This window comes from Plectrocnemia conspersa, unplaced genomic scaffold (genome assembly GCF_051122295.1).
Source record: "Plectrocnemia conspersa isolate PC_06_02 unplaced genomic scaffold, ASM5112229v1 ptg000014l, whole genome shotgun sequence".
Taxonomy (NCBI): Eukaryota; Metazoa; Arthropoda; class Insecta; order Trichoptera; family Polycentropodidae; genus Plectrocnemia; species Plectrocnemia conspersa.
Window position 1 is genome coordinate 23162422 of NW_028277178.1, and position 23953 is coordinate 23186374.

The window sequence follows — 23953 nt, forward strand, 5'->3', positions numbered from 1 at the left end:
TTCGCTCGTTTACATTCAACAACATTATTACTTCCTTCGACAAACATTCAACTTTTATAACGGCACTTTCGCTGTCAATAAAAAATAATTGGGGGTGTGTATGATGTCGTACAACGTACCCTAACGACGATTTAACACGACATGCGACCAAAGTGTTTGTTAACAATGTGGGTTATTATAAAACAATATGTATGAGGGGTTAACTCGGAAGGCTTCTCGTGTAATGTAGTTATTTTGATACAGGTGCAAAGTGCAAATATTTGAGCTCCGGGTCTCTCTATCTTTTCCTCCCTCCCGCTCTCTCTCTCTCTCTTCGTGTTGTTTATATGCTAATGAAACAGCTTTGAATGCCAGGATTTGGTTTCCCTACTTCGGCGCTATAATGTAAATGCACCGGGCGGGAGACCAGAAAAGGATTTTCTTCGCATTTACATAGTTATTATGAAACGAAAAAAATCAAAGTGATGGGGGAGATAGAGAGAGTAATATCGGGTCGGCCCCGCGGCGTGCTTCTTTTTTTACTTTTATTTTTTAATATAGCTGGGCGTTTCGCATTACACGTTTCATCCCTTAAAATATCTTAAAATAAATCAAGAGACAAATATCGATCATTACAATAATGTCTATCACTACTCTTACTACAATATATTTGTATATATCAATAAAAAAACTAGACACTACTTATAATATTAAATTTAGTAAAACTAATATAAACGTGAAATTAAAACTCGTCGTGATAAGAATACATTAAAATAAAGATCTTTTACATTGTGTTTATTACATATAAATATTATTTTAATATAAAGTGCTTCTTGTCTCTGTAAATACAATAATACACCGTTTTTAGTATTAAAATTATTATTTTTTTATAACCTTTATTTATTCAATAAAAATATGCAAACTGAGTAAACAATTATTCTGCCAAGTAAACCCAGACCTTTTCTAGGGTGTTAAACATTACGCTATTCCGGCCACAAATTGTTGGGTAACGTTTGGTTAGGCTTGGTTGGGTTGGGTTGATTTACGTTAAGTAAATTTTGTCAGAAAATGGCACCCTAGAAATTACCACCAACCCAATCAATCAATCTGATTGTATTTGAGAAACAGGCGACCTACAAATTAAAAATCCAGGAAGTTTCCGATGATCGAAAGGATCAGTGGACGTACAGACTCATTGTCGATCTAAAAATCTGATGCTAGATAGAACACAGTGATCTGAACACTACCCAGAAATTCTTGTAAGTTATTGTGGCGCTAATCTTAACAGAACCTCCGAGAAGGAAACAATCACGAAATCATTGTTTCATAGAAGAGCAAACATACAAAACCGTCCATTGAACGGTTAGGCAAAATAAGGTAAAATAAATTTTAGTGAGAAAATGCACTTAGAAACTCTCAAAATAATACGTAAAATCAATAAAATGTTCAAGGACAGCTCAAGACACTATAAGACTTTCAACAGAAACTACTATTATTATAGAAAAATAAATTAAAACCTTACTGTTTATTTCAATATGAATTCCAATAATATTTCAATATTCCAATTAATTAACAAAGATTATGATCCATGTGATTGGCGCCTGTTCATAGATTCATCTGAAAGCAGTTTTACTCCACAATAGAAAAAAAAACCATCGACTCCAATAGCTCATGCGGTCAATATTAAAGAAATCTACGACAGTAGACAGTCTCTTCTGGTGAATTTGATTAAGTACAATGATTTGCAATAGAATATTTGTGGAGACTTCTAAGTTATTGCCTTACTACTAGCTTTGCATGAAGGATTTACAGAGTATTGCTGCTGTTTGTGTTTATAGAATAGCAAAGCAACACATGAACATTATAAAAGAATAACATGACCCTAGAGAACAGAATTTATGCCTGGGAAAGATAATATTAAATTTAAGCCACTTTTAAATTCCGAGAAAGTTTTCTTACCATCTTTACACATAAAGCTTGGTCTGATGAAAAATGTTGTGAAAGCGTTAAGCGATGAAAAAGGCGCTGATTTTTAATATTTTATGACAAAATTCCCAAAAAATTTAGAAGCAAAGTTAAAAGAAAGTTTTTTTGTTGAGGCACACACAAATACGCGAAATACAAATTACAGGGCAATGAGTATGAAGACCACCATCAGTTAACTGCCTGGAAGTCATTTAGAGCTGTAGTAAAAGGTTTTTAAATATTAATAACGACCCTAACTATGCTGATTTAGTGACACGGTTATTACAGTTACCAGAAAATGGGTGCAAGAATGTCACGCTAAATTAATTTTCTCCATTCGCATCTTGACTTTTTTCAGGTAAATCTGGGGGCCGTAAGCAACGAATCGGGTAAGAGATTCTATCAAGATATGGCTATTATAAAAAACCGTTTTCAAGGGAAATGGAATGCTAGCGTGATAGCAGATTACTGCTGGTTCCTGCAAGACAAACTGACGACTTCGAATATAAGAAAAGCAAATATACTAACAAGCATTTTTAATTCTGTTTTTAATTGATGTGTATATTTATACATTAAACTAGTAAATATATTACCTACTACTATTATCACAACTTTCATTAAACCCTTTGATAAAAACATTCCTAGGTACCAATCATCGGTACATGTTTATTGTATAGGGTCCATACAAAAAATAATTTAATTATAACATCAAAGACGTTATACATCTTTGAATACGTATGATAAACTTTGTCCAAATCCATTATTACCGGATCAAGTGGCTTTTATCATTAAGAGAGTCGTAAAATTTAAACTAAATTAGGAACAATTCAATACTGAAGCAATTATATAATATTTAATGTACTATATATAAAGGTTATTATTAATTATTATCAGCATAATTCAATTTTGTATATTATTATATTGTGCTTATGTGAGTGCAAAACTTTGATAAGCATTAACTGGCATTCACTAAACTCGCAATATAATATATTATATAATAATTATGTTGAATTATTGACTTTTATGGAAAAAAAGCAGAACATCTGTGTTTTTATTAAAAAAATATCATCCCGGCATAATATCGTTGTAACCGAAATCTTACAATAATAAATATACGACAAACTCAACCCCTTTTGTATTCTGTGGGCGAGCGATAATAAAAAATAAAGATATTTTATATTCAACATTTATTTCCTACATAAAAAATGTTAAGAATCAATACATTTTGTATAATATTGTATATAAATATCTCAACAAAAATATATAAAAGCCCTTAAACATTAATTTAGCTGTGTTAAAAAAATTTAGATAACTGACAAAAATTAAAAAAGTTATATAGATTCTGTATCTTTTAATTATACTAATAAAAGACTGTTATATAATAATTTATTATCAAAATGTGTCCTTGTTATATTTATAAATAATTTATATGATTCAAAACCACTCCTGGACGTTCTCCGTAATCCTCTTCAATTACAATTTTAAATGTGACGATTAAGAAAAAAGAGGACGAGCGGAAAATTTTGAATTAAAGTTTACTGTGACGAAGATAAATCTAAAAGGAATGGGATAAGTTCAAGAGCGTGAGGAATTTTAATGCTCTTTAAAAAACGATGGGGGCTAATCCCAATTTCATTTGTACACGATTTCAATATCTAAATATATTTTTTACATGCCAGTGTTTTACAATTAAAACAAAAATGATGTGTATTTAAAAAAAACACATGACAGTTTAATTTAATGAAAGATAAACAAGGATGTTGTGAAACTTTATGGAGCAGTTGTAAAACATATATTGACAGTACTATATGGGTAAACGTAAAACAGTTTAAAATTTTAGTGCCAGTTTAGAATGGGGCTTTTAATAACAGAAAATACTATTTAATTATTAAAAATATTGCTTTTTCGGTTAAAATAATAAACTGTTTTTTTTAATGAGTAACATTTTTTTTCATATAAAAGAGCTATTACTTTCTATATTAACATTTTATTTTAATGTATCCCCAACTAATATATAATATAAATCATATTCTGTAAAATTGTTACGGATTAGAGTTTTAATTTAAATGTTAATTTTAAAAAGTTTTTCAGATTTCTAAACAAATTTTAACTTGTTTGATATTTTTAAATTAAATTAGGCAGAACTGCAACGTATTTTTTAAATACGCCCCTAATTTAAATTTCTTATGTACATGCTCTAGTGTTTTATTAAATATGTTTTTATTTTTATTATTTATTTTGTTAACAAATAAATTTAATTAAGTACAAATATATTGAATAAATAATAATATAAGTCGCCGTATTTCTAGAATAAAAAGTAAATATCCTAATACTTACTACAATAATAATAATAATTGCTGAATATATTTCTCTTTATTGTTTTTGTCATTGAACATATTTATTACATAAAATAAATAGCTCGCTTGCAAAATAATATAGATAATAGCTGACAGAAATGTTTTCTCCGTAATTATCCGGACGGAATATTTGTCGGCGATAATTAATAGTCCGTCCCTGTGTATACTAACAACAATCTTTTGTTATTTAATTGATGATTGTCTGAAAATGTCTGGCAAAGTGTTCCCTACCAATTTGGCAATAAAGCGTGAGAGACAACGTAAAAGGGAACACGCTAATTAATTTCGCATAGAATCTGACCCCCGCCCCTGTCACGTCCGCCTCTGGCCCGTGTAAAAATGACAAATGGAAAACAAATTTAATAACGGCTAGAACAAAAGCCTTCTCGATATTAGCTGCGATTAAAACGCTCGCTCTTTTGAAAATGTACTTGTAAATAATTGGAATTGTGTCGAGGCTCATCGACAGACATTAACCACAAGAGATAATTTTCACAATATGGGAGAGAGTAAGGTAAGATGGATTTATGTTATATCATTACCTGTTACCTGTCGCCAAAAGTCAGGCAATTTACCTTTTAATAACAGCAATTACATGAAAATGGATATTAGAGTAAGTATGTATTTTTTAAGTAATAGAGGATTTTTAGTCATTTATGATTTTATTTAATTTTCATAATATAATTATTACTTTATTTTATTATCAATTTGCATATTTATTTTAATAAAGCAATTATTAATAACTCGTATAATAAAGTATTCTACAAAACTTCTTTATTGACACATAAATTGACTAAAAAAACTGAATATGAAGTGAATAATCCTAATTAAAATACAGTGATCTTCTCTAAGAAAAACTTATGCTACAATGATAGTTGGAATAAAGGTATTGATTGTGAGAAGACCAACCAGTTACACCATAAGACCATTTTAAATATTATGAAAAGGCAATAAGCTACTCGTTTTACAAAAGGCCTAATGACAGCAAAGAAATATTCAATACTACAATTACGCTTCTTTACAGACCACATTCATATTAGCACATCCGCCCGTTAACCGCTTGTAATACGGCAAAAAGTGTTGCGTAAAACATACGCGAAAGACAATACGTTTATTTTGCGTATAAACCGCTATTGTCTTACCCTTAATAAATGCTAAATTTTCACTTTAGGCGTAAACATATTTTTTTGGTTGAATAATTAAACGATGCAATTGGCCCACCAACATCCGCATCTGCGATTCATAAGAAACGTCTCAAATCAAAAGTATAATAGATGACGCTTTATCACATCGGCAATTGATTACACAATTCTAAAGGAGAGAATATGATGATTTGAGACGAAAAGATTAAGCAATTCGAGACAGCAAGTGCCCAAATGAGCTCAGACATCACTTTTTCATTAGCTTCTCAATCAGTGTTGAATCTACAAAATATAACCCGACACCATTTCTCTGTAGTAAATTGTACTTAATGACAATAAACTGTTACCAGCGTTTCCGACGTCTTTTTTGGCTGAAAAATCACACTCCTTAGGCCTCAAAACCCAAAACAAGTAATATTTATAAATGCATACATCATTGTATATAAAAAAATATAGGCCAAATTGAAACTTTAGAATTATTATTATATTATAGGCGAATTTTGAGAAGGTCTTTGATAAGGTATGTCGTGGGTTATTAGTAAAATTTGACAGAGCTCGGTTGCTAAGATAATTCAACTTAATTATTCACGAGTTATAAAAGTGATCATAGATAATTCGTAACTTATGGCGGCCGATTGTCAAAAGTATATTTCACCCCTTTGAGGGTTTATCAAAGGTTCAACCTGGGCCTCCTGCTCTTTACGCTATTCATTAATGACATAAATATGAATGGTACGAATTTAAGTTTACTTCTGTTGCAGATGATTTATAATTGTTCAGATACATTCGACTATTACGGATTTCTTATCTCTACAGAGTTATTAAAATTCTCTATGGACATGAACTCCCGTCCACAGTTTGCCCTTTAGTGTCGGAAAGTGTCATATTCTGTATTTTTTCGATTTTTTTTGACATAAAATTATTCATACAATCTCAATGGTAATGTTTTGGATATCAAAACTTTAACTAAAGAACTTGAAATCACTTTCAAGATGTTATGAGGAACGCGTTTCACTTTTCCGATTCAAAAGTTCATCGCATTTTCTATTAAACATTAGGTTGTAGTATTGTTGAATCGCGATATATAATTTGAAATTTCTAAATTGAAACTAAATACTTCCTCCTAAAAAAATTTTTTAGATCTATTGTTTATTTTTTGTACACATTGAGATAACTTGTTAAATCACGAGTTTACTGGTCTTGATTTGAAATCTAAAATAAAATCTGGTTCAAGCTTTAGTAAATTTCGGACAATACCAATGGGAGCTCCGAATAACTAACTCCTAAATAACTCGAAGCGTGTAATTCCAACTTAATATGCAGTATAAATAAAATGAAATATAAAACGTTTTAAACCAGACCATATAATAAAGTGGTATAAAGGATTTTGCATTAACTTTAATCTAGATTATAATAATATTACATACAATAAAAAATACTAATGGCATTATACATTTATATTATTTATTAGGTTTAATCGAATACGGGTAGTTGGAAAATTGAAATATATTTTTAATATTTTTATACAAACATCTGATTAAATTAAGTGGATTTTTGACAAAAAATAGTATTCGAAAAAAATCAGAAACAGATAAATATTTGTCATGCGATTGCCATTAAATTCATCGAAATTCCTTAAATCTGGTAAATATGGTATGGATAAATGTAACAGCATTTTAGCTTACTTTCTGATAATAAAAGTACATCATGGTATTTTCATCTAATCGTAATTTTTAAATGGGATAAAATTTAATGTCTTTAAATATACCGCAGTGGTTACTTTTATTTATGACTACCTATTAGTCTGCAACCTTTACTATGAATAAAATATAACCATAAAGTCGGAACTCATTATCACTGGGAAAACATTAGATTGTTTTTAAATTAGTACATTTAGAATTTTTATTGATATACGCTAAATTAGAGATTTTTTTAATATACGCCAAATTAAAAAAATCTTGGATCGAAACAATATTTTATTAGACTATTTTCATTATAGATAATATTTCATTTAATGTGTAAAAATAGTACATAAGACCACGCTAAGAAAAAGGTCGAAAAAAATAAGACTAAATATATATATTGTTAAATAAAGTAGGCAACGACAGGTGTAAAGACAAATGGTCTTTCACAGGTAAAACTCAGCATGACTTGGTCCCTTTCGCTAACAAGAAGGTTTTTCCTTACGCTGTAAACCGAGCCCAACAAAAGGGTAGCCTCAATTAATGTGTTTTTCCATCAGTCCCAAGATATATTTGTGTGTTTTCGCCCGGAGCGATCGTGTTGCAAGCGCCGCGCCATTAACGAGCAGTGTAACCGACGCACAGTGGTTGATTTAGCGATTTTATAATACAACATATTATACAACACAAGATAGTCAGAAAAACCAGATTGCTTATGTGTTATTGGCCAAAAGTGTTAATTGACTAAAATAAAGGTGAGCACTTATTCAATGAATATTTTTTATTTAAAGCCCTAAACATTAATTTTGAATTTTAGTTTCTGATTACAAATGACGTCACTGGTTTCCAATTCAGGAAGTCTTGCTGGTTAATGGGGACATTGTATTATCTAAGCTATAGTCAATGATATAAAGAAAAAAAAATCTAAGGCTACGTCTATTCGTAGTATTTAATTATATTTCTATACACAAAATCTAAACTTAAAACTGAATGAAGCACTGCAAACCTAAACTAACAAATTACCTCTTAAGCCCTTTCGATCAATAATAATATTAAAAGATAAAGTAGTTTTAATTGATTACATAATAATAATATTTAAAAATATGTTTTTATTTTCTTTAGCGTACCAGGCAAATGCGCCTCGACATAAGTGCACCGTTATAATCGCGCAGCGTAATATGCGCGTCGACAGAATCGCGCGGTGTCATTTGGGCAAATTAAAAAAAATAAAAACAGAATTTTTATAAAAATTAATATAAAATCAATATGATTTTAATTTTGATTTAATGCTTTAATTGATTATAGACAAAGTAACAAAAACGTTATCTAAACAACAGGAATATGCACTTTTTTAATTCTATGGATATTTATGTTGCTTTAATTAATGCTCATTTCAATTAAAATATAAGTTATAATGAAACAGATCTATATAATCGAAATAAATCTGTAAACAAAATCTCTTAATCGTATAATAAATAAGACACGAATAAAAGTATCAATGTTCGAATTATTCAGTATATGCAAGAGCGTCTTACAAATATGTAAATATAGACTCACATATGCACACGTACCCATACGCACGATTAAATGCATAGGGCTGACAAAATTATTATTATAATAATTATATGTGGTAATGGAATTTGTGCTAGTGAGACGAATCAGCTACTCATTGTGTGATGTGCATAGCGTAGAAGGAATTAAGGTCACTTAAAAGCGAAAAATCAAAAATAATTTGTTAAAAAACGTTTCAGGCTATAAGCGTATCGTATGTATAATAACTTAATAAAACAATATGATAACTATTTTTTTTTAAATATTAATCCATCGCGTATTTACGCTAAATCGATCAGTGTGCGACAGCACGAAAAGTATCGCGAAAGGGGACGTCGCAATCCCAGTGTGGCGACGCGTGCCCCGCATTTTATTATTCCGCGATTTTGGTGGTTGGAAAAAACTTTCGAGGTACACACACACATACACTTTTGGACAGCAAAAGACGAAAACGTAATAAATTACGCCTGTCATGTTAACAAATGGCTTTACGTTATGCGCGAACGAAACTCACCTGCCCGTGGATTCTAATTTCAAAATTGTTTTTTGTGATGTAAAAATTGTGCGATGATACCCTCACGTAATCTACGGACATAACCGCTTTATTAAAGGCTGTATTATTTTAAGTAAGCCCCAGCTATGGTGTTTCTCGCAAAGTTCGTGCATAAATAAAAGCTAAATATTATGGAGTCAAGTGGTATTAGTGCTTTGTCTTTTTATTAGGGGTAGAGACTTGGACGTTGACAGATAAGGCAATCAAACGCGCAAAAGCTTTTGAAATATGGCTGTTAAGGTGCATGCTCCGTAACATAAATATTTAAATGATCAAGTCACCTCTGAAGATTGGGCTGAACTGAATTTAGACGTCGTAGTTGAATCCTGGATTGATGTGAAGAGGGAAGCGGCTGCTTTATTGATCCTCTCTGTCCTTGTCAATGATCAGAATAGCTCTATTTGGTGCGAGCTTAAAAATAATCTGTAGCGTTTTAAGTCAGGGATATATTATACATAAGTTCACATCTTTGCCTGCATTTGTTGTGATTGACAATTTTAAAAATTTGTGCGTGTAATTAAGACAGCTTTCTTAATAAAACGTTTGGCGTTGCGATATCGTTAGAGATTCGGCAACATCGCACATTGAAATATTTTTTTGTCAATGACTGTAAAAGTATGCTTTTAGCTAATCTCTTTATTTTTGGCAATGGTCAACATAATATAACCATAAAAATTCGCCAGCAACTAATACTTTCGGGTTTTTAGACCAACGGGATATAACATTGCAGCCAAAATTCTATCATGTCAATACGGTTTGCCTTGGATGCCGTTTTCTGTCGCGAATGCCGTGATCTCTGATCATCTCTCGTTGTATAGAATTATTTCTGACCTTTTTTTAATGCGACAGTGTCACTTATTTTATACTCATGATTCAGATGAAGATGTTGGTGGTTTGAATTGGAAGGTCGTTCATAAGTACGAGAGATAAATTACAACATCGGTTTTTACGCAGAATGGATGCATTGTCAATCGCGCATCCTTTACGCACAAATAGTTAGTTTTTTCCGTGCTTGCTTGATTATTCAAATGTTAAACATTGAATTCTCTTTTATTTTGATAATCATTTTGTCTGGCAAGTTAGTTATTTTCATTTTAAAAATGTAAATGATCGTTTTGAATGAGCTTAGAATACGGTGCAGCTGGTTGAACCCCATATAGGTATATTGTACGTAATATATGTACGTAAGTATTTTTGTACCTGCCAATGGTCACCGGTAGTCGAACGTTCCTACAGTGATAGATAGATTTACCCAAAACAAATTAAATAGAGAAGAAACTCATAATAAACACTTAATAACTTATACATTTCAATAGTTAATCTAACTGAAACTAACGCAAAATTAATATATACTTCTTTAATATAATACTCTATGGTTATGGACAACCATGACTAATTAAGTAAAAAGTTTTAAGCAGAGTATTCAGATTTTTTGTTTACTTCATGTAGCTACTAATACAATGACTTTCATCAGAATAGCCTGCACACAAAACGGCTTTCAATCAAAACATCTCATAGCATATATTCACAAATATCATAAATAACGGATTATCCTATCTTAATGCGGATTTTATTTTTTGTTCCTAGAATTTCCGGAAAACAAACTAATCTGCAACACGACTTCATCTATTTTGCCTGGGCACCAAATGAATTACCTTGAGCTCGTATTAAGTAGATAAGTTGGAGCAGATTCTCCTAACGGATTAGATTTATCCACTCTATTTTAGTCAAGTACGTGTCACAGAATATAACTCTTTAACTTTGGACTAAATAAAAAAATAACAAATAAGCCTTAATAATTATTTATAGGATTCATTAAAATAACCATATATTTGCCTTATACCATAATTATTTATATACCTAACATTTTTATCTAAATATGATAATAAATAACGTGTTTTGTGCTATAATCTTATTTAACTCATTTCCAAAACATGTTTTAGTTTAATAATTTCTGCGGTTAGGCCCATATATTCAAACATGCCACTATATTTAAAGGCCGCATTATCAAAAATATGGCTGTGCCATAATGATAACATTTTCGACCCTTGTTTAGTTAGCGATAACCTAAGGGCGACTACCACAAACACGTACGTTCGTTACATTGTCATAAAAATATCCCTTTCCAAATTTACGATACCATATTTTTTGGCGTTTGATGTTATCGTCCTATATACATATGTGTGTGTGTGCACAGCAATAAATCAAGTTTTACAGAGTGATAAAATTTTACTGTTCATAATTTTATCACTGCAATAAAATTTTATAATTTTCGCTTACGAGTATAAAAGCTTCTTTCCTAACTGATTTTCCCTTATTCTTTCGCTCCGTTAAAATGCGCTCAGTTTTAATTGCGCCCCTTTGTGTCGTGGCCGTGCTGTGTTACAATTTTGAAATTCTCGAACAATCCGACCCGATATTATCAGTCGCTTCAAAAATTTTATCAAAGAACAACATAAGCATAATCAGATTGCTGTATAGCAAAGAAAACAACAACGCCTTGCAAATTTACCACTTTTTAAAAAGCTTAAAAAACACCACTGTTGTAAATCATCAAAATTGCGTTTACGCTAAATTTATATTTCATTTTAAATATTTGGTATTGTTAGTTTGGAACATTTCAGATGTGATAACCGTCTTAGCAGAATCATGCGTTAGAAACAATACTCAACCAGAAGGAACATTAGTCGTAGTTTTGAACACAAAATACACTAATCAAGACATTTTGAAAATATCCAATGTTTGTTGGTCATACTCTTTATACAATACATACTTCTTAGTGAATTATGTAAATAGCACATTTTTTTATACGTATGAGCCATTTAAAGATAAAAATTGTAAAAGGATCACTAAACTAAAATTAATTTGGAGACAATACACAAGCTCAGCAAATATTGATATTAAAAGAAAATTCATTAAAAACTTTAATAATTGCAGCTTTACAATATCTGCTCTTCATCAACCTCCATTTTTATTTGTTAATAAGAAAAGAAACACGATTGAAGGGCTTGAATACAAATTGATTAAAAACATAGCTCGCTGCTTAAATTTCACCATCGATATGAAAATTTCAAACGATCAATGGGCTGGAGCTATTAAAATTTTAGAAAATCCCGCTGAATGCACTTTTAGCTCTTTAGCTCTAACTTTGGATAGATATAACAAATTTTCGCATACGACTGCCTACATAAATAGCCAATACGTTATGATAGTCAGTGCAAGTGGATATCTTTCAAAATGGAGAAAGTTACTCAAGCCTCTAAAACCAGATATGTGGTTATTTTTACTATTTGCTCAATTGATATTCTATGTAGTCGTCAGCGCATTTAAGACATGTAAAGCAATAAAAAAAGACTTGCACGCAACTATATGGTTAGATTATTGGATTGTGGTAATAGGCCAAGTTGCTCGATATGAGCCTAGAGATGTAGTATCAAGAACAATTCACATGACATTTGAATTATTCTATTTGATGATAAGAAGCGCGTATCTATCATCTTTAGTGGGATTTTTAACTACTGAAATCCAAAATCCATCTATCAGTTCTATTTCTGAAATGGTACAAAAAGGCATTCCTTACGGTGGTGCTTATTTATTCCGCGATGGATACTTCCAAGATGACGACCGAGTCAAGAAGCACTACATCTCTGTCGATCCCAAATATGAAACGGATGTTTTATTAGAGATCGCTTACGGAAAAATGATGGGGTACATTGTTCAAGATAATATCATCAAGTATACCATGAAGATACACAACAAGAGTCTGAGTAGTATTCACATTCTAAAAGAAAGGGTGGTAAATAGCCCCGTGGGAGCGCTTTGCAAAAAGAACTCTTACATGATCCATACGTTGGATAGGATCATCTCGAATCTGTTGTCTTCTGGTTTTGTCGATAAATGGCAGAGGGACTATCTATCGCAGACTTCGGCGACCAAAGACGACGTCGACAAGAATCCGACGGTTCTCAAATTTGAACACTTGAGCGGAATCTTTTTTGTGTTCATGATAGGAAACATAGGGAGTGTGTGTGCATTTTTTCTAGAGTTAGCATCCTTTCACATCTTCTCAAAGAAGCAATATAATACGCCTCCGTTCCCCTATACTGAATAGATACAAATGTATTGAGTATTTTAAATTTGATTTTTGGCTTTAATATTAGAGAAATGTTTTTACCAAAATTGGATTGCAATATATATGTAGATAATTAGGTTTGAGCAAAAAATTATAATTTTAAATAAATCAGAATCTAAAAATGTTATTGTTTGTTTTATTTGTTCTTTTAGCTATTTGTAATTACTTTATTTTTAAGTTTTATATATTCGAATAATATTAGATCCATCAGTTAATGTATCAAGCGAATGATTTACAAAATCACTGCTTAGTATAAGTAAAACTGTATTTGTTCACATTATCAGAGATTCACATAATTGTGACGTCACATCTTTTGACAAAATACTATACTATTTATAATAAATTAAACCTTATCTAGACCAATTAATTAATTCGTTTAGGTTTGGGTTTGAAGAACAAATAGACTTTTTGAAACTATTTAATTTCTCTTGTGATTATTCAAACTATTGGTCTGATTTTTAACTATTTGAATATTTGAATAATTACGCGAATATTAGTTAAAATATTAATTTATACTATTTCGAGTGAAATTTGAATGAAACAATTTTTAGACTTGAGCAATACAGCTAGTCGTTTTTTTTCTCTCAATTGATACTATATTTGCGTTAGCACAGTCAGTTCGAGAGCTATCCATTTCCTCATAATTCATAATCGAGAAAAAGATGTCTAATTTACGCCCCTACTATCAGCTCTAAAGCATACGTTAGACACACTTATCATTACACCTGTTTATATTTTGAACAAATTTATAGAAATTAAAATCATTATTATATTTTTTTATATTTATCAATCAATCAGAGTAATAATAAGTGAAAAAAACGTATATTCGTATCGTGTGCTTTAGAGCTAAGAGTAGAAAAGTAAACCAAATGTTATTCTTAATTATGAATAATGATGAAATGGATAGCTGTCGAACTAACTGTGTTAACTCAAATAAAGTATGGTGTCGCTTTAAAATCCATGGTCCTTTATGCGCCTATAAGTTGCTTTGAAATGCAAGAAAAAAAGATTCTTCTTTAAAAAAAACGCTTTAACGCCCTTGATAAATATTTGCGAATATTATGTTTTTTGCCGTGTCTACTATGGCCGAAATACGCAGAATTTGTTCGTTGAACGAAACAAAATGTTGAAGAAGCCTACTCATTATTATCCCAAAGATAAATTATTTATTTTTGCTGTTTCCAGACACAAAGATTTTATTTCAATTAGTTCAAAAATTGAAACATCGATAATTTCTAGTGATTTAATTTATATGAAATATGCCGATACGGATCCGATATTGTGGGTTAATAATAAGACTTATTTGCGAACACCCGCGTTGAATTGAAAATGAGAATATAATTCAGAGCATAGATATATGAAACGCAATATTTTTTCACGATGTCATTTCGAGAATGTATTCGCGAAATCTACGAATCATTTCTCTCTTGTTTATGATAGTTTGATAGACATGTTTATAAATTCCATCTCTCTAAATGTCAACTGTTCATCAATATTTTTAGTCAAGTATGCGAGAACAAAGTGCAAACTTAACATTTTTTCTATCTAGCATCCTTTTTTAAATTGACTCCTTCGACGTGAAATAAAATGATTTCAAACCAATAAAAGGATCATTTTTTTAAATTCTGATGTGAAATGTACCGCAGCTGCAACACATTTATAGGGTCCAAAATCAGGGACTTCATGTAGGGATGACAAGTGGGGTATTTCTCCCTTTTCTTTTAAGCTGGCCAGAAAAATTTAATGTCATTTAATGAAATACTATGAATCATAATGAAATCGGAATATTAAAAAAACGACCACTGACTAAGCAACATTTTCTCCTCCCTCCTTCCTACTGGAAAAAGCTAAAATTACGTCCCTGATTCTAAACCAGAAATTCTCGGTTTATCTCTCTAAAAAAAATTTAAAAAACAACGGGAAAATAATATGGGTCATATCTAGTTTTTATCATCATAAGACATTTATTTTTATCTTTTCAATATATTTAATTTGTAAAAAATATAACTATTCGTGCTAATTCATACGAAGCGGACGTGCCAATAGAAACCAAAACGCTATTATGCGAACGGTAAGCCCTTTATTTGATCGAGCGGAGTATATGAAAGCTGTCAAACAATTAGGGCTTTCAATACCTAACACCAATGTTCCGGTTATTTATTCAATACCAATAAAGTGGATGCACGATTAAATATCAAAACGCTATTATGCTAACAGTTCGACCTTTTCGTATCGGTTTCATACATGAGGCTTAATATTACATAGAAAGATAAATTCAATATGAAATTACCTATTTATCTTAATTTGGAAATATATATAAAGATAACTCACCTTGGTGAAGCACGACGGAGATTATGACGAATCCCTTTATGAGGCACATGTCTGTCCTCGGCTGCAATCGGCTCGTCCAGTCACATCGCAGCCTTAAAACCCAAATGTTCGGCGACAACGGATTAAACCAATTGCCATCGCATTTGGACGAGCGTCCCCGTGCGATCCGATCCGATCTGATTCGATTCTCGCATTTTTCACGGCGAGCTTTCCCGGCTCACGATTGCCTCGAGGGAAACTCATTTCCTTCGCCCATATTGACCGGAACTGATTTCGTTTGATATCCACTCCGCTTGCTGCTTGCTGTTCGATAGATTTTCACTTTTGATTTTTTCCTTATTTCTTTCGTTTCGCCCTCTTATCGTTTTTGTCAGCGAAAAATCTGCTGATTATCGAACGTCCGGCGTTAATAAAGAAAAATAAATGTACAGGAAATCGCGTAAATGTACGAAAGCGAGCTTGCGCGTTGTTAACGACAAATTGGGTCGAGATTTTTTTTATGCTGAGCCTTGTGATTATTTTTATTTTCATATAATAAATAATACGTTAAAGAGCAAAATTCGCCAATTGGGCAACGTCAATTTAATTAAACACAAATATACAAAAATCAATTTATAATTTAAGCACCTTAATACACGTTACAATACAACCTAGCTGTGCTATATATATAGTTCAATGCTCATTAATTTATATTTGTATGCGATATAGATATTTGAACCGATCGATGGCAATAGTTATAACAATATTTAGATGCGTATGATACAATCTTATTATTTTTATACAAAAACGCTTTCCTAACATAGCAATAAAAGTCGGCCAAGTATCTCCCATCGGAGTGCTTCCTTACATTACATATTCGTTTATTTGCGAATATCGACCGATCAGCAATTGAACAAAAGCAATTCGAACAAGCCAATTCAGGATATAAAAAGGGAAAACGCGAACGAGCGAAATGGGAACGGATGCAGAAAGACTGCCATTTGGAACGAAACGGGGCCATGCGAATCCTTACGTTTGTTTTATGTATGATTTGTTTTTTTTTATTTCCCCGGCTATTCTGCCACAATGTGCGACTATTAAAAATTCATACTGCACATTTATACAATTGCATCGATTTTTGGAGTTTTATTTTTGTTACGTACAAACATTGCTAAAACGTGTTTTGTCTGGGTATACAGCATTCACCCACGCATATGCGAGCTCACAAAACTTTTACTTCGACTTTTGTTTTTCCGCACAGTAAGTAATCAAAGTGAAGCGAATGCAGTGTAAAACTTTTATATTGTCTCGAAGAAAGTGCATATTGTTGCTGTTTAAATAACTTAAATGGAAACTATTATATAAAATACTAAACATCAATCGATTACTAAAAGGTTTAAAATTAAAAAAATAATAGATTCTTTTTAAGCAACAAAGAAGTGAGAAAATACAACTATTGTTTATTCTTTGGGACGTGTCCAATTGCTCATTGCTGTTTGAATTTACCCATATTTTGCGAAAAAATATTATATTTAACAAATAATTATTTTTTTTATTTTATAACTTATTTTAGTAATTATATATTCAATATTTTTTTTATTCTTTCAGTTAAATCAATTTTCTTAAGCCAAAAATGCTGCAAAAAATTAGTCATCCATGTTAAATAGACGCTCGAAAACCATTTTTTTAATGCTACGAAACATAATTATATATCACATAGCATATAATTAGCAAATATTAAATTAAAAATGCAATTAAAATATGAAAATAGTTGTGTAAATACTCCTTACCTAATCTGATTTCTATAATTCCTTCAATTCAATGTTAAGTAATATATGTACATAAAACAACTACTATACGTATTCTGGTTAAAAATAAAGCATTACTTAATACCTCTCTTGAATTTATTTAAAGACATAAATTTCATATTAAGGATCTTGAAAAGCTTTTTACTTAGTTATATAACAAATGTACGTACAAAATAAGGAGTTAAATGTAGTCTAAGAGTTTTTGTTGTTTTCACAAAAACATGTGTGATGAAGAGAGGCGTTTTTACTATAATAATCTTAATATAAAATTCAATAAGAAAAGTACAACATATTTATATTATATATAAAATATAGATAATCCCAAATTTAGTAACATTTTTTTAAATTTAAGTCAGTCGTGCTCTGGCTGTTGATACTTAAGTACGTATTTTGTTATATCTGGACTCCACATTATAATATTGAAAAAAGGCTCCAAATTTACGTTGGCAGGATTTTTACCAAATGAACAGTTTGTACAGAATTGAATGTTATATAAATTTTCACAACAAAAAAAATCAGCAACTACGGTCACTAAAAACATTTTATACTTCACAAATGTTATCTTAATATCTTAAGATATCTTAGGAATCAACACAGTGCATATACACATTAAAAAGATTGGGAAGGCTTGGAGACAATGTTTATTGGTTTTACACAATTTAATCAAATTAAACAATTCGGAGCGTATACGCATCTCCCAAGAGCTTCCAGATCTTGAAGCTGGAAATAAAAAATAAGTGTTGTACGACAACAACCGTCGTAGAAAGCAGTTGAAATCTAAAGATTAAGTAGTAAAACATACCTCAAAGCGCGGGATCACTGTACAAAAAGTTATTTTGTGTGTATGGTAGGATTGCAAAGGATTTTTGCATTACGAAACTCTAAAACCTTCGATAAAATCAACTTACTTAGCTGAAATGTTTTATATAATTTACTGTATTTTTCAGACCTATCTCCTTCCGACTACGATTTATTTTGATCGATTCAATACTTCCTAGACGGCAAAAAAATTGAATCGGAATATTTTAAATTACAGCCTTAAACAGTTCATGCTCATATATTAAAAAAAATGACAATTAAAACTATTTTACTTAGTCACACAGATGCATGTAAGCATAATAACATTAAAAGATATGTACATGCATTTAAGTATAATAATGAATTTGATGCAATTTCATAATAAAAGACAATTTTTATGAAACTTTAAAATAAACGGACAAACTCCGTGTATACCAGTGATGGTAAAACTCAGAGTAAAGAAATTCATTAAATATTTTAAAATGAAAAAGAAAATATTAGACATTAAAATTGTGATATTTTATTAGGATATTGTATTTATTAGTAGCATTAAAAACTATTTTTCTTTAAAAAATTACTGATTAACCACACAGCATGTAAAATTTTATGTTTAACTTGAGAATGACATTGCATAAGTATATTTGGCAATACAACATCTTTTTTAGATAGTTAAACATATCAATTTCATTTGTTTGATTAAGTGAAATCGTGTAAGGCACCCAATATTGCACAATAACCATAAACTTTTAAAATCTACTATTAATCACCCATAAAAATAAACCCTTTCAATAATGTTTAATATTGTTATTCTGGCCCTTTGGTTGATGCTACAAACGATCACTACAATAGTTACATCTGGTTACTTTCTTTGATTACGTCAACAATTAATAAGAAATATATCGCTATTAGTTGTTTATTTACTCGAACGATAGAAATATAATATGTGACACATAGTCACATCGAGAAAAGATTAAAAATAACACAAAGATAGCAAATATTTAGTTGTATTTGTGATAATGAAACACGAGAGCTAAATAAAATAAACGCATTTTTTCCCTTTCAAAGTTAAAAATTAAAGTGTAGCATAAGATAATATATTGCTTTAAGATTTTCTGAAACATAAGCATTTTATATATATATACATACATAATAAAGTGTATTTGTAATTATTTCCATGCCACGTGTATTTATCTCTAATTTTTTTATAAAATAGTGCATACAAATGGTAATGCAAAACAGTTGATATTATCTTGAATTCTAAATACATTTTCGCGTGCTGTATACTTCGGGTTTTCAATACGCTTTCTTTATGGTTAATAATATATGTATTTAATTATAAGTCTAGGTATGCTAGTGAAAAGTATAGCCTTTTTAGCTGTTCTAATGCCATTATTGATTCCTATCTAAATGCATTTGAGTATGTTTTACATAACTTTAATAGTAGTTTGGCTAATATTATTTTTTAAATAATAAAATAAAACGAAAATTAGAAATATATATAAACTATTTCAATTTCTGATATATCTTCAAAAATACCGGGCGCTAACAAGTTGGATATCACTGATTTAAACCCTTCTCACTGTAAGTTTTTGTCTTATTTCTTGGTCGAGTTTATTGAAATATCCTTGATTTTTATTTGGCGTAAAGTTAAGTTGTTGCTTTAAATCATAGGTATGCAACATTAGCTATGTGTGACAAATTTGACGTTTAATGTTAGGTAAATTTAAATTTAGTAAATAAATAAAATATTTAAAGAAAATTTAGGAAAGTGATTAATCTGAAAGTTTGAGCGTTTTACTAAAATAAAATAAGATAACAGGATTTCTTACAACGAAAATACTGAAAAAATGGCTTTTTTATTTAAAAAAAACGTGTGAATTTATTTAGTAAAAAGTTTCTGACAAAAAATAGATATTTTTTTATAAAAAACTTATGAGGTATGTTTATCTATGTAGTTAATTTTTTTTATATAAAAAAAAAAGTAAAGTTGTTAAACAACAATTTTTATTCATAAATTATTTGGCTAAGCATTTAGTGAAAAGTCCTGAAAAAATATCGTAGACACGTAGTGCAAAATTTATGTGGAACTGTCAATTTGATATGATATATCGTTTGGAACAGCGTGCCGGGTAATTTTCCCCGGCGGGCCAGATCCGGCCCACGAGCCGTACGTTGCATTGATTTGATTGAAGAGGGAAATATGTGTGTGAATGCTATGTGAATGGCCTTTTACAAATCATTGACATTCAATAGCAGGATTATCTTAATTTCAAACACTACATACATATTTAATTTCAAACACTACATACATACTATCATTTTATATAAAAAATATATAAATATGTATATGAAAAAATATAATAAGAAATAATAATATATATTTTATTTTATTTAAAATATAATAAGAAAAAATAATATATCATTAAAGTTTGCTATTATTTAATCCTTACAATCATACCGTTAATTCCCTTAAAAATCAGGCCGATAAAACGAATTTAGCGTCTAAACTGCAATCGCTATCCTTCGCATCCTCCAATTTGCGTATGGTAATCAGAGGCCAGAACACAATATACACTCAATCTCAATTTTCGCCGAATCGGGTTCTACGTAATAAAATAACATATTCAAAGGTGGCCCACTTTGACGTTTGACGTTGCCCTATTTGGTCGAATAGAGACGCGCGCGCGACCAGATCGTTTTATGTTTATTTTTTCAGGCCGCAACAGCATCAAACCGCGTTCCGTTCGAAGCGCGGCACGCCGGGGGAAATTATCGAGACACGCGGAGTTAACCGACGCGCATGCGCGGATTCAGTAGGAGGTTTACAAGCTTTCAGCGCAACTGCCGGGAACTGCGCGTGAACGATAACAGCGCGCGACCGCGCCCGTCGACTGCCGACCCGCGACTAAATCTGTGCCGCGCTCTGCCCCAGGTCAGGTCGGCCGGTGCTCAGCGGCCAGACGAGACGGGCTGTTTGACTATCTAATCATATTCGGCGTGGACTTATTACCCTAATTTATTCATGCGCGGATTCAATTGTCTATCCGCGGATCACGTGCTCAAGGAAAACACTTCCTAGAAAAGGATGAGCTATGAAACTATACTGATTCCCAGAAGTCAAATCCAATAGATCTCTTTTTCAATCTCAACCAGGATTATTCTGGTTTCAACATGATCCTGATTAGCCAAATAACTGAACTACTAACTTAAAGAGTTCCAAAATTCGAAGGTGAGCCTTTCTGCGATTACACAGGATATATAAATACGACATGATTTTGAAAGCGCAAGATTATGAGTGTAAAGCGTGAAATTATGAGCGCAAAAGCGATATTATAAACGCCATTCGCAAAGATTGCTGGTTTGTCTAGAAGCGTTGAGAATAGGGCTTTTGACCCGAGTTGAACCGGAACGGAATATCCGGGAACCCGCACGTTTTTAAAAAAACCTAATACTCCTATTTTTACGGGGGCCCGGTCATTTTTAAATTAATATAATATTTTATTTTTTTATATAAAATAGTGTATTTCACATAAAACAGATGCAAAATATTCCACCTATTCTTCTACAGCCCTAGTCATAATAATAGAAGCACCCCTTAAAAAGATGTAACTCTTTACAAATGCATAGCCTGACCGAAATATTTTAGTTTTAGTTAGTTTTAATCGTAATTCTGAAAAATATACAAATAAATTTATCGTTTTAATTGCGCAAAAAAAATATTGCAGGGCAAATTGCTTAGTCACCCTTAAATGCATGATTTCAGCCTTTATTTGTCGTTATAATTTTTTTATTCAATAATTTATTTCGAATATTATATAAACATTTAAAAATGTCAAAAAATAAAGTAAAGCTAAAAGAACGAATATAATATTATTGAATATTACTGACTGAATATATCGGAAATTAGTAAGTACATTAATTGCTAACGACACATTGTTAAAAATGCTTTGAAACAGTTCAACGAATGTGGTTCTTACAAAGCAAAGCCAATAACTGAAAGAAAACGAAATACAACTGCCTAGGAAGATCAAATATTGACACGTGAGTCCCTTAAAAATCGTCGAAAAGCGTCTTCAAAGCTGGCTACTGTAGTATCTGCAAGCAGAGGGCCATCAACATTTTTAATGAGAAGAACGGTTAACAACTTAGAACTCAGAGATAGTAAAGCCTGACACAAACCATGGCTCTTAAAAATAAATAAAGCTCGAATTTTAAAGTAGACCCAAAAACACTAAGATTAGACGAAAGTCATTTGGTGTTGTCAAAAACATACTAAAATAATCGTGTAAGTAGACTGTAAATTTATATTTGGTGAGTAAATCGCAATCCTAGGTATATTTGTACAAAAATACGATTGCGACTTCGCCGCGTTTAATCCTTGCTTAGTTTTTTATCTAAAATAAAATTAAAGTTATACTCAAAACAATTGCAAGCCAAAGTATTATAAATACAATTATTATTTGTATATACAGAATCCGAAATTCATAACGAATTTAACAAGTTATAAACTCATTTCAACTTATTTTTTCTGCTAGGTCTTTAGGTAAACTTTACTATATTTTGCACAACCAGACTCTTTTCCTTTTTGTATGATAAAATCTTTCGAAAATATATTAATCACGCTTTAAATAAAAATGTCATATTTTAGACATATTAAAGAAAACCACAACGTTTGACAGTACTTCTAAAAAAATTAGGACAACTTTAACAGCGCGTTTTATACAGATTTTTTTGTTGAAATATAATTAATAATAAAAGGCTAAAATACGATGTTTATAACCGACACAAACGAATTTATTATTCATTCCTCGCATTTTATATTCGTTTAACGGAAGTTTTAAAATCAATTTAATATTTAACCGCCCACAGTACTGTATAAATTCAGATATCTCTTGAGAATGCAAGCAGATAGAATACACAAATAATATAACAGGGCAGGCTTAAAACAAAATTAAATACTGAGCTAATAATTGACATTTTTATACCTGTATATGTTAACGACAAGAAAACAATTCTTGGCTTGTGAAAAGTTGAAGAATATAAGTTTCTTTTGTACTCAACGTCGATTCGGTAACAGGATATATGATATCATATTATTAGAACCACGTTCGATAACGATTTTACCCCAGATTCAGGGATGGTTCTAAAACAGTGAGTGTAAACTCATACATTATTCTGTACCTTGCAAAAGTGATAAGCTTTTTAAGAGACAAAATTTCAAAGCTTGCGACGAACTTAAAAATTTTCTGAATCATTATTTATAAAGAGGAAAATTTCTAAAAATATAATCAACAAAAGTCATCAAATGCAGAAGTGTTTAATATTGATGTGCGGTACAGGGGTTAAAATGAAGCATATCAAATAAAGCTGTTTTTTATAAAAAAGTTTGTCTATTTTTTGACGCACAATCTACATCCAAGTGTAAAGCGAATTTTCAAATAATTATGCTCAAAAACTTTGTATTATAACTATGGAATATAAGGAGTTAGTGAAATCAATATTTGTATTTTCTCAGAATTTTCACGCTTTATCAGTTTCTAGAGGTGCTCAATTCATGGAATATCTATGCTAGTCAAAAACATTATCTTTTAGTTCTCAAGATATTTAGTTTCAAAGCCTCTCTATGTGGCAATGTGTAGAACGATATTTATATATGAACTTGCTTTATATGAGCCA

General features: G+C 30.8%; 1 protein-coding gene across 4 annotated transcripts in view; it reads right to left on the bottom strand.

The window, feature by feature from the left end:
• The window catches only part of Dscam3 (Down syndrome cell adhesion molecule 3), a 167278-nt gene extending 146094 nt beyond the window's left edge, over positions 1–21184 (bottom strand). For all 4 annotated transcript variants that reach the window (XM_088203786.1, XM_088203785.1, XM_088203788.1 and 1 more), the window contains exons 1-2: positions 21104–21184; positions 15693–16077 (exon numbers count right to left, since the gene is read on the bottom strand). In XM_088203786.1, the coding sequence (XP_088059912.1) occupies positions 15693–15741 (49 nt within the window). In that variant the 5' untranslated portion in view covers positions 15742–16077; positions 21104–21184. The remainder of the gene's footprint in view (positions 1–15692; positions 16078–21103) is intronic.
• Positions 21185–23953: the final 2769 nt, after the last annotated feature.